The sequence below is a fragment of the Fundulus heteroclitus genome, chromosome 8, assembly GCF_011125445.2.
Source record: "Fundulus heteroclitus isolate FHET01 chromosome 8, MU-UCD_Fhet_4.1, whole genome shotgun sequence".
NCBI classification, from domain to species: Eukaryota; Metazoa; Chordata; class Actinopteri; order Cyprinodontiformes; family Fundulidae; genus Fundulus; species Fundulus heteroclitus.
Genome location: NC_046368.1, coordinates 8,870,321 through 8,882,559, shown reverse-complemented (window position 1 = coordinate 8,882,559; position 12,239 = coordinate 8,870,321). Strand labels below are relative to the sequence as shown.

The window sequence follows — 12,239 nt, the reverse complement described above, 5'->3', positions numbered from 1 at the left end:
AGTTTTATTTGTGTCACTCTAAAGAGTAAAACAACAAAAATTTAATTATTCTAAGCAGTAAGTATTTAATATATAGTAGTATATTTAGCATATGTTTATTTGTATTGCAATGAAACAAAAATTACACAAAACAAATGGTTTAGATACTATAACTGTAAATATAATAACCACTTTATTAATCATGTGTAGCAGTAGTAGGAATAATACTTGATTTCTTGTTTTTAATAAAACTGAAATCTTGTCCCATGTGCATTTATTTAAAATATTTATGAATGACTGGCCCCTTGGTTGTTGATGACACACATTATTTCAGCAATTTTTTACCAATTCTGGCACCTACCACAACAAAAAAGAAAAGAATAAAGCAACTGAATGCTCAGGGTTGGTTTCTCCTTTTCTGCTTGGAAACAAACCATTTCATGCCCACGTAGGCTAAACATTGAGTGTTTTATTTAATTTTATATATTTAGTTATTAAGTAGGCTATTTCCATGTATTATGGAAATAAGAAGTAGGGACATCTTTTAAATATATTTCACATTAAAAAATTTATTTTGGTTCTGATTACTGATTGGTCTCATCGATTCTAAGAAGTATGACGGATTAACAACTCAAAGTGACTGCGTGTTACTTATTGAACTCACATCACTACTTTTTCTTGCTGTAGACAAGAGTAGATGAGAGAAAAAGTACTTTATATCGCTGGTTGTCCACTTCGTCCATTTTCGGACAGAGCCGAGTAGAAAATGGCCTAGACCGTAAAACGTATGAATCAGCGAGGTGGCTGGAATATAGATGGGAGTCTAAGTTTTCGAAACGAATTGACTCGGTATAATAAAACGGAGCAGACACTTTTATGTTCCAGTTTTATCAGCAACGCACCTTATCTTCCCGTGTTATGAGTCCAAAGGGCTTATTAGGTCAGACCCATTTAGAAACAGTCACTGCCTAAAAGGGAGAAACGTTTTAGAAAACAGTCTGGATTTGTTGGAGGCTTCATAATAATAGGTATAAAACTGACTTTTTCCCACATTATAACATTTAACCTCTCGGACAGAGTTCACCTGTTTGCTTTAAATATCCTAACAGCCCTACACGGCTCATTATAAGCTCTGCGCATTAATTCCTCTGCCTTTTAAACTCTCCTCTTCGTATCTTTGACCTTACCTGCGGCTCGCTGCTGGGCGTCCCTTCAAAACAAAATCCTCCGCATGATCCCTTCAGTCCAGCCGGAGCGACACTTTGAAACTGACCAGAAAGAGCGTCTTGTTCCCTTAAAACAAAAAAAAGCTCGTCGGGGGTCCGGTTATAAAAAACGAGCGTTTCCTTCCTCTTCTTGTGCGTCTTTTAAAAACCCACCGTGCAACAGGTGTTCGTTTCACGCACAGGTGACGCACTCAGGTGACTCTCCCCTTCGCCTCCCCCTGTCCCTCCCACCGCCGCTGCTGCCGCCGCTTCCTTGTTCTGGCCAACAAATCCTCCTCGGAGAGCGCGTCCAGAGCCTGGAAGCTGCTGAATTTTAAATCCGGGGTGTGTTTGTTTGTTCAAGCGGACATGTTTTTCATTTCCAAATCCCCCTGATGGCGTCCAGCTTACAGGCGACCACCAGAGGGTGTCCTTCACCTCGTGTTTGGAGGCCAAACGGTTTGGAGTCTGTGCGCCCAGGTGACCTTGTTGGGCTAAAATGGACCGTCTTCTCAGAAAACAAGTTTCCTTTTAGATTTGTATCATTCTCAGAATCTAAAGTAGCCCATAAAAGCACTCCTTTTTCACATTTTATATCGCTACAACCAAATATTCAATGTATTATGTTTAGATTTTTTTAGGAACCTACTGAATATTAGTTCAACTTTGTAGTCCAACTGTTTTCAATGTTTGCTTTTAGTTTTTAATTCTATTTTGTCTATTTTCGTTAGAATGCAGTCTATTTTGTTTCTACATTTTATTCCTACTTGCTTTTATTCTGTTTTATTTTACTATATTTTAATCATGTAAAGCACTTTGCATTGTCTCTGTACTGAAATGTGCTGTACAAATAAATTTGCCTTGCCTTGCAACATGCAGTTTTAAAGAAAAAAATGTATTCAATTAAAGTTTATTTATATAGCGCTAATTCATGAAACACGTCATCTCAAGGCACTTTCCAAAGCCAAAATTCAATCAGATTATACAGATTGGTCAAAAACAAATTACAAAAAGAATAAGAATTTTCTCAAAATTAAAAAATGCTAATGATCCTAGTTGGCCTAAAAACATGATTATCTGATTTTCTGTCAGACAGTAAGAAAAAAGGCATTTTTTTGTTTTTTTTATGCTGCATATTTAAATATCTAGTGTCAACTATAAATTTATAATTAATTATAAGTGGTTTAAAACCTTCATTGAACTGTATTTATGTTTTTGACTTTCTGGGGAACTGCCAAATATGTGAGATTTAAGTGACACCCCAGCATGTTATTTTCTGAGTCGCATCCACTGAAGTTCAGGTCCTCTGCGTTACGTCCTTAAAGGGATTTGCATTACGACGCAGTGTGACCATCAAAATGAAGCAACTTCAAACTTCAAAACATTCTCGGTTGCTTTATTGTCAAATCATCTCAGCGTAACAAATAGAAACGTATCTTAAATATCCTAAACACGAGAGCAAGAATACAAACACACGCTTTACACATTGCGTTTAAAAATATATCTGCGCACTAGAAAATAGCCACTTTTTGATTGTAACGCAAATACGTCGTCTCAGAAGAACCGGTAAAGGTCACAAGCCAGGGTGAGGATATGAGACGATATAAAGCTGCAAGGCAACAGCTGCTCTAAACCTTGGAGCAGCAGTAAATAAAGTATGCTGTGATTTATGTGTCGAGTTGTATAAGAGCAAGCTGCTGCCGGCCCGGCGGCTGGTCCGGCCGCCTCTGCTGCTAATAAAGGAGCATCAAGTCTCTCAGGTCGGTCGTGCTTCTGCGTGGAGGCTAATAAAGAGGAGAGGAAACCAGAGCAAACAGAGCAAAGACAAAACATCACACAGTTGTACATTCCTGCAATATTTCAGCAAAGCTCTGACATGGTGCCCTTCAGGATGAACGCAGGTCTCCACGGCGTCAGGAGGAAACGACGGCGGTCCTTTTCTGCTACATTCGCTCGGACAGTAGACAGCCCCCCCCCCACCCCCCGGGTCAGTCGCCAAAGTCGGGGATGTCATCGTAGGAGTACCCTCTGTAACCCTTGGCGGCGTAGTACGCGATCCTCAGATGGTAGAACCCGGGCAGGAAGACCAGCAGGCCTATGACGATGACGGGGATGGTGCGGTCGGGATTCTGGGAACAGAACACACACAGACATGGAACACTGCATAAATAAGCTGCTGGTGGGAAGCCAGATTGGATAACATGCAACAAAGCGTCAGACAGGCCTGCAGAACACAATGTAAGGGAGGCTTTGCGCTGCAGTCGTCTGCTTCCATGTAAATCAACAGCAGCTTCACGCGGAGGGCAGTGAACCTCCAGAAGAGGAGAGAAACGGCAGCATTCCACCACCAGATGGCAGCATCGTGCACCGAGTCAGAGCAGGCGTGCTGCTGGCTTTGTGAGGCGCACTGCAGCATTACTGCAGCAATAAGGCCTTAAAACAATCTGTTTTTCCACGTTGGTGCAGACAAAAGCTGCAGTGCAGAATGTAAATCACTGCTTCAACTTTAACTCCAGCAGTTTGTTCATTTGTCGCATCAAAGTGGAAGTTGTTCACCTGGTTTATTAGTTGAACCAGTCCTTCGGTGTTGGCTGCTCGAAAAGTCTCTCACTAACTTTAGTGCGAATCGTAAAGAAATGACATTAAACAAACTCCTTCGTCTCAAGACTGACGACTTTCCCCCAAACAGAACTGCTCTCTGTTTGTGTTTGGACAAAAACCTCCCAGTGTTAGACTAGAATAAATCCACTGAGGTTGTCACTGCCTGCTCTTAAATATCTGAATCATGTTACATTTAACAGGGTTGCCACACATTTATCATTAAAAAAAAAAAACTTTAAGACTCTCAGTTTGTTTGGACTAGTTTTATAATGTGAAATTGATGGATGGATGAATGGATGGATGGATGATGGATGGATGGATGGAAAAATTGGGGGAGGGGGAGTGGATGGATGGATGGATGGATGGATGGATGGACAGACAGGGAGGAATGGATGGAGACAGGGGGGAACAGATGAAGGGAAGGACGATGGATCAACAGAGGGAGGTATGGATACAGAGAGAGAGGAAGGGAAAGAATTAAGAGACAAATGGATGGCTAAATGGATGGATGGATGGATGGATGGATGGATGGATGGATGGATGGATGGATGGATGGATGGATGGATGGATGGATGGATGGATGGATGGATGGATGGATGGATGGATGAAGGCCAACATAAACAGGAAGCTGACTGGAGCATCTTATTTCTAGCAACTCAAGCATCTTTCATGACCTAAACTTTGACTTTTCTGTACGGTAAACGTTTTGTTGGACATTTTTCCCCAGCTTAGACAAACACCTAAATAAATCCCCACATTTTCAAAAAATCCTGATTAGAAACAAGATGTGAACGTAAAAAGTCCAGCAGGAGGACAAACATCAGCAAAGCCGCTTGTTTAATGTGAAGCTTTAGCTGCAGATTGTCAGAGTGTCGTTAAGGCAGACCTCAGTCCATCTAAACCTAAAAGCAGCCGCGTCTCGTACAGGTGAAGCAGCTGAAGGCTCCTTAATTTGAGCAGGTATCACAGCTCACTGAGTCGCCTAATGGGACCAAGCCAGCGTTAACAAATCCTGCTTCACCTGGGCCTCTCCTGCTATGATAGGTTAAAAATGGCTGCTGTGGGAAGACGCATCTATTAGCGCGCGTAGCAGCAGGTGGCATAAATTATAAAAGCAGTTTCTGGAGAGCGTGATTTACAACTACTCACTTCACGGAGCTGTTTATATAAAAAAAAAGGATGCTTTGCTTTCACTCCGTGGGCCAAAAGGGCCGCAATGCAAGAAAATAACTAATGTGTCAAATAAATAAATACTTATATGGTTTGAGTCCGATAAAACGACAAATAGACCTTCAATACACAAATATAAGCAACTCCACATAATATTTTAATAATTTATTAAACTGATGATTAAATGACAAATCTGTTATGAGACGTGTTAGTCTTCTAATATAATTAAAAACAGATTAAGAGCAGATTTGACATAATTAGTTTATTTTTCTGTTATTTTTCTATCTACGGAGCGCCACAGGACATCATTCCTGCCTGTGGTCATCAATCTCTACAACGCCTCCCTCAGAGAGTCAGACCCCCCCCCCCCCCCTCTTTAATTCTGACTAAAAATTATTGACATTTATTCATTCTTTTGCACATTATCATTATCACTATTTTTTAGATCTGTGTATATATATATATATATATATATATATATATATATATATATATATATATATATATATATATATATATATATATTGGATTTGCACTGGGATTATTAAAGTATTTCTGATTCTGATAATGTTGCATTAAGGGCCTGAGCAAAGAAAGAGTCTCAGAAATGTGTGGCCTCCAGACTTCCCTTAAAGCCCCTCAGCTGGAGCGAGATGACTCAAGAAGAAAGGGAAATGGAAAGTTTATCAGGTTAGCGCTAAACTCACCTCCACCTTGATGATCCCGGCCAGGAAAAGGGCCCCGAAGATGATGAGCGAGGAGCCGATCAGAAACAGGACTATGGCCACGCCGATGGCCTTGTAGGGAACCCTCGGTGGACTCTTCTTGAACTAAAAGGGAGCGTTTTGGGACACAGGGGGTAAAGTAAAAGTTTGCAGGAGCTCAGAGGGGTTATTATACAGTCCAATAATAAATATTTTTATTCATCAACAAATGATCTGACACCAACAATTATCAATACCCAAAAAAAAAAAAAAAAAAAAAAACACTGTTCAGTGTAGGGCTGAACGATTTCGGAAAATAGGCTAATTTTTTTTTATCCTGATATTGCGATTGTGATTTGTTTTTTCACTTTAATTCATCATGTCTTTTTAAACATATACAAACAACAAATCAATCTGTCTCATCGCCGTGCAGATTAGGTGCTAAAAAAGCCGCTGCGTCTCAACTCGCAGCAGAAATGATTGCGTTCTGCCTGCAATACATTTCAACCAAAATCGCGTTTTGGTTTTAGCTTTTCTCTGTGTTAACCACAAGCAACAAAAAACGCCTGTAGGTAAAGACGTTTGTATACAAGGACTATTTAAAACAAGAACTTTTAATGTTTTATTAATTACAATATTATTCAAGAGAACAGCTTTTAATTGATTTGAACATCAATCTAGGGCTGGGCGATATGGCAAAAATAAAATATCACGATTTTTTGATTATATTATTGTGATCTCGATTTTATCACGATTTTTTAGATACGACCAATATAACTTCAATTACATGCAGAGAAAAATTAAATAAATGAACAAGTTTATTAAAATTAGAGAATCAAAGCAGTGCTAACAAACTTATTTTTTTTATTTCTATATTGTAAACACACCAAAGATTATAAAAATGCAATAACTCCTGAGTAAAACAATTACAAATTAGTCACATTTTTCAAGTAACTACAGTAAAAATAAATAAAAATTCTAACTGTATCTTAGTGCAGTTTTATTCCTTTAAAATCTGGACTGGTCTAATAAAATAAAAGAAAAAAGAAAGCACACAGAAACTAACTTGAGTTTTTTTTTAAATATTACATTAAACAATAGATTTGTATAATTTCTAAAGTCTTTAGAAACAAAAACTATTATGGAACAGCAAATATAGTGCAAGTCAAGATGTAAATACGGCTCTGACGTGCGGCTGGACCAGAGGTCCCTTGTGGTGGCAGAAAACTGCACATTTTTAATATTTTGTGAAACTTTCTCTCTGCATTCAGCGTACATACGTGGAATAGCGGTGTTTGAAAAATACTTGCGGCTGGGCAACTCGTAGCGTGGATCCAAAACGTTTAACATTTTATTAAATCCCACTCCTTCTACGGTTCGTAGAGGACATAAAACTTTCACAAAGTAAAACGTCACCGCTTCAGTCACGCTGTTCCACCGTTTACTGCCTTTATCGTAGGGAGTAAGTTTTGTAAATGAATCTGTTAACGTTTGCTGCTTGGGAGAAGGACCGGTCGCTGCTGAAGCTGCAGTCGGCTTTTTAGCTTTAGCCACCAGGCTCTCGTTATACTGTTTAGGATGCCTTCGTTTCAGATGATTAAACAGGTTCGTTGTGTTGCCGTCACTTGCCTTGACGCTCTCCTTGCAGACTTTGCATGTAATGTTTTTTTGTTCTTTATCGTCAGAAGTGAAGCCAAACCAGTTCCATATGATGGATGAAGCATTTATTTTCGGAACAAAATCCTCGCTTTCAGCTTCTGCCATGCCTCCCGCTTGTTGTAGCTACCTTGGCCGACGCACATGAGGGGGAGGGGAGAAATACAGCAGCACTACAGTTCTGTGGATCCTGATAAAATGGTCTCTTAATAATTACAGATCGTCAGAGGTGTAGATCGTAACACGGTCTTAAATCGTCATATCGCACACCCCTACATCAATCCTTGTTGAACATAAAGGGTAAAGTGCAACCAACAAGCAAGTCTATGTATTAAACTGATTGATTGTATTAAACTTAATGCTATGGTGAGATTCCTGAAACTTTCTGGTAAAACAGTATGATTATATAAACTCTAAAACAAATAATAAAATGTGATTATCTCACTGCTGGAACTCTCTTCCCTTCCATGTGGAGGCAAACCCACTTTAAACATATTACTGACACCTAAAGGATGCATCTGATTCACTGTTACCAAAAATTGCAGACATCTACAATTTGGAATTTTTTTTTTTTTTTTTTAATTGCAAATGCAATTAATTGTGCAGCCCTAGTTCAGTGCCTTCTCACAGGATCCTAACCGCCTTTTCAAGCTGGGAGACATTCGGCGACGCGCCGACGACAACACGGCCCGCCGCCTCAGAGTCTCTCACCTGCAGGTCGATGTAGCCGTCGTCGTCGGCGGCCACCCGGGAATATTTGACCTTGTTGTTGGATAACCCAGCAGACAACATGTTGCTTCCTGCTGCCGTCGGCGGGGGAACAGCAGCTGTTCGGGAAGACAAAACGCAGGCTGGTGAGCCACAGCTTCTAGCTTTTAGTCCTCATTAGTCCAAACAAATAAGAACCTGGCAAGTGAACCAGCTCCATATGGAGTCACCCATCCGTCTTCCCCCTAACAGTTTAAGATTAACTTTTATACGTTTAAAAACAGGCAGACGTGGACTCAGAACGCCACAAAACTGGAGTGCGGGAAAAGCGTTCAGTTATGACAAAAGAAATTGTCAAAACTCCTAATGAATGGAACATATAACCTGAATGTAACAATTTACCAGAAGAAAAGTCGAAGGAAGGATACCATGAGTGGAACCTCATTAGTCCGTTTTTTTATTTAAACTGTATCATTGTTTAATTATGTAAACAGGAGAGAAAAGGTAACCCGTCCAGCTAACCGACAGGCTGTTTAATGTCTTTCTAGGCGTCTATAGAGATGTCTTTATTCCTCTGAATGTATGAACATGGAATAACTTAAATAATGACTTATTTTACTGGGTTGCACATTTTCTCAGATACATCCCTATGATTTTTTTTTATGCCCAAAAGAGGCTATTCAGTTTTATTTAAAAAGCAGAAAAGCAACAATAATTGTTACTGTTGCTTAAATAAAGTAACATTTCATTCTTACGGTTATACGCACAGAACTGAACTTTATGGACATTTCGCATCATTATTTTGCACTGCCAACGTTGCTGAACTTTTACAATCCATTTAAATGTAAAAGTACACAACTGAACGATTACTGCATTTATCTTGCACTGCCAACATTGGACTTTTCAAATGAATGCCTTTTTTGCACCACTACTTTTGCACTATAAACATGGAGTAACATTCTTTTGCACACTTATTTTAAAAACTGTTTTTCTCCTGCACTGTTACATTCTTATCACTGCTGCACCTTAAGCTTATATTGTAATGTCATTTTATTTCAATTGCAATCCAATTACATTGTCGTAAGCTGTATGCAACTTTATTGTCGTTTTGTATGCACAGTGCATACAAAACGACAATAAAGTTTGTCTAATTCTAAGTGATGTTTATCAATTGACTTTCTGCTATTTTGGGTATTTCTACATAAATTACAGCGAAGGTCCACACCTGCCAAATTTCACCGCCGTTTTTTTAAGGAATTGTGCTGATAGCAGAAATGATTACACGTTTCTTCTCTTTCTGAGGAACATCGGGAGTAAGACAAACTTATATTAGCTGGTTAATCAGTCTATTTACCCATAATAAACGTGACTGAAGTCAGCTGCTTAACAGAAATGCTGTTTATGGATTGTCTGCTGTATTTTTTTTAAACAGCTGTACCTCGGTAAGACTGATGCGTGGCGCTCATTTAGTTGCTACACCGTGTCTCTCTGGAGTGTAACTGAGGGGAAAGTGTAGCCGCCTTCTTTCAGTCAAAGTAAATTCCCCCTGGCATTTCACTGAAAACTGTTCAAAATGTACAATCTGTATGTGAGGAAAAGTTTGTGGTATGTGTTTTTTTTCCAACATTTGCACGCCTTGGAGTGTGTAGTCACCCCATGGCGAGGCTGAACGCATCACGTTCCTTTGGACCTAAACTCTGGTCAAATCAGATCAACTGATTGTATTTGGACCGCACCACACAACCGAGAGTAAAAAAGAAAATTGATAAACGACTTCCTGCTTCAATAAACTTAAGAACATTTTTTTCCCCCCTTTGAATAGCTTTTGATAATTTGCAACAACTAAAATTTACATTCATTACCACTAAAGGAACATTTTAACCATTTAACCTTAAAGCAAAAAAATATATATATATATCAGAGATTGACTTATTTATTAAAAGGTTAATACAGATATGTGCATTTGAATAATTTAAGCTTTTCTTTTTTTATTTGAGCGATTTAAGAATGATGAAACATGTACTATATGGATTTATTATACCCAGAGGGGATATATCTAAAGGATCTGAGGGGTTTTCTTGGGGGGTGAAAAACATTTCTACATTATATTCCTTTTAATTCACCCCATATTATATTTTATTTTTTTGATTACATGGTTTTTGGCTTTTAAATCAACTTAGATCCACCTACACGTCTATTAGCATCCTTATGCTTTTTGTGATGTAAATCAGAGAGACCTTAATGCCTGATCTTGGGAGGTTAGTTTGTCTTAAATAGGTCAAATAATGACAGTAAAAATTAAACTTTATTTGTTGTAATAATAAACATGAATCCTAGCTTGGGGGGGGGGGGTGTCTGAGAACAATATGGGGTAAAATTTGATATAAATAGCCTTTTAATCCACCGTTAAATCTCTGGTATTAAAAGGGTTTCGGTTGACGCCAAAGCTGCGTCAACACCGTTTCCAGATATTTAATTAGGAACATTTAAAGCTTCAAAAACCCTCCATGAGTGTAACAGTATAGTCACCGCTGTTTGGTCACTGAAATAAAAGCCCATACACTCTTTTCTATCTGTTTCTGAGTCCACCGTTTTAGCTGCTTAATTAGCTTAAGCATTAGCTTGTCTAAGGAGTTGTGCAGGGGACAAAAACAGAGGACAAACTGCACTGCTTTGGTTTAAAGGACCTCTGGTGTTCCGCTGCGGATCCTCTTACCTTTACATGACGTGGAGCGAACACTATTAATCTCACTCTGATGCTCTCAGCTCTGCCCCATCCAGCGTTTCCATCTAGAAAAACTTCCTTGTTTTTCCTTCGCAGCGCATGCGCACAAACAAATCCCCTCCTGCTTGGCGCCCGCTGCCTTGTCGCGTTGTCCCCTTGCTCCGGTCACGTGACGGGATTTAAAGGAGAAGAAAACAATACACCTAATCTGTAACAGCGCTGAAATTTAAACAACAAAACTTAAATAAGTAAATGAATTAGCAATGAATCCAAGACAATACATCGTTTGAAGAAATGTATTTTTAAATTGAATGCTATCAACTTATCCATACAATTTATGTGGGGTCTGTCTAGATCAGGAGTCACCAACGTTTTTCAAACTAAGAGCTAAGCTACTTCATTGGTGTTGTGTCGTACAAAGGGCTACAAGAACTGACCTTTGAACTAGAAGAGTCAGAGTTCACCTTAACTTCATGCAAAATAAACACATTTTTCATGCTTTGTTATAGATATTGTCTTTTTTTATCTATATACATTTAATTGTGAATAAACAAGAAGAGTAATGGAGTAAAATAAAGTTTTGGATGCAGCTTACTGGTGGATTTAGCTTTTTCTAGACCAGGCTCATGGACACTAGGGGTGTGCAAAAAAATTGTCATGATGATGCATCGCGATTCAAATTTTCGCAATCTACTGCATCGATTCTTGACGCCAAGTATCGATTATTAATTTTAAGAAATCAATAAATAAAATTGCATGAATGGTTGGCGAACATCAGCCAAAAACAAGTGGAATACAGCTTCATTGGTTTAAAGGACCACTGAGGCCATGTAAACGGCACTGATTATCCTTATTTTGTTATTTCAAGTTTTATATATCCTAGGCACTTTTTGTCAGTGTGTCCACTCTAGTAATAGTAATATTTGTGTCCAGTAACAGTAATATTTGTTTTCATGGCGATACCTCCAAAGTCGTTTCAATAAATACAGCTATGTATGAATTCAGTTTCTTTCAGTTATGTATCAATTGAAGACACTAGATCATACACAACCAGTCAGCCACTGGTAATGGCTGTATTTTTTACTAACAGTATTCAGTGAAAATATTGCATTGCATCGCGATACATCGCAATAATTCAGGTATCGTGATGCATCGTGAATCAGATCGTGGCATGTGAATCGTGATTCAAATCGAATCGTGACTTCTTTGGCAATACCCACCCCTAATGGACACCCCATGTGGTCCTCGGGGGCTACTTGGTGCACAACATTGGTGACCCCTGGTCTAGATGGATGAATGGATTGACTGAAAGATAGGGAAATTAAGGCCAGAAACATGGATGTATGAATGGTCAGATAATGGATGCATTAATTGATAGACTGACAAACAAATATAGGAAAGCGATTGATAATTGACTGGTGATTGGCAGACGGATGGACGAATGTATGGATGAGGTAGAAAGAGAATTCACTCATATTAAAGCAGCTTTCT

At 38.9% G+C, this 12,239-nt stretch overlaps 2 protein-coding genes across 3 annotated transcripts in view; both read right to left on the bottom strand.

The window, feature by feature from the left end:
* igsf9a (immunoglobulin superfamily, member 9a) overlaps nt 1-1,428 on the bottom strand; it is a 90,188-nt gene extending 88,760 nt beyond the window's left edge. For both annotated transcript variants that reach the window (XM_036140073.1, XM_036140074.1), the window contains exon 1: nt 1,167-1,428. The gene's annotated coding sequence lies outside the window, so the exon portion shown is untranslated. The remainder of the gene's footprint in view (nt 1-1,166) is intronic.
* Nucleotides 1,429-2,559: 1,131 nt separating this feature from the next.
* On the bottom strand, nt 2,560-10,881 carry LOC105927460 (transmembrane protein 230). Its single transcript, XM_021317329.2, has 4 exons — nt 10,740-10,881; nt 8,027-8,142; nt 5,663-5,785; nt 2,560-3,313 (listed from the first exon to the last, which is right to left on the bottom strand). Exons 2-4 carry the CDS (start codon nt 8,105-8,107, stop codon nt 3,173-3,175), a joined length of 345 nt encoding a protein of 114 aa, XP_021173004.2. The 5' UTR covers nt 8,108-8,142; nt 10,740-10,881; the 3' UTR covers nt 2,560-3,172.
* Between the last annotated feature and the right edge of the window lie 1,358 nt (nt 10,882-12,239).

Bases quoted from the DNA above. Each gene is read 5' to 3' on its own strand.
- LOC105927460 (XM_021317329.2), bottom strand. From the start codon at position 8,107: ATGTTGTCTGCTGGGTTATCCAACAACAAGGTCAAATATTCCCGGGTG. The intron at 5,786-8,026 runs GTGAGAGACTCT...GCTCCCTTTTAG, and splicing joins ACGGCTACATCGACCTGCAG to TTCAAGAAGAGTCCACCGAG. The intron at 3,314-5,662 runs GTGAGTTTAGCG...TTCTGTTCCCAG, and splicing joins CCGGGATCATCAAGGTGGAG to AATCCCGACCGCACCATCCC.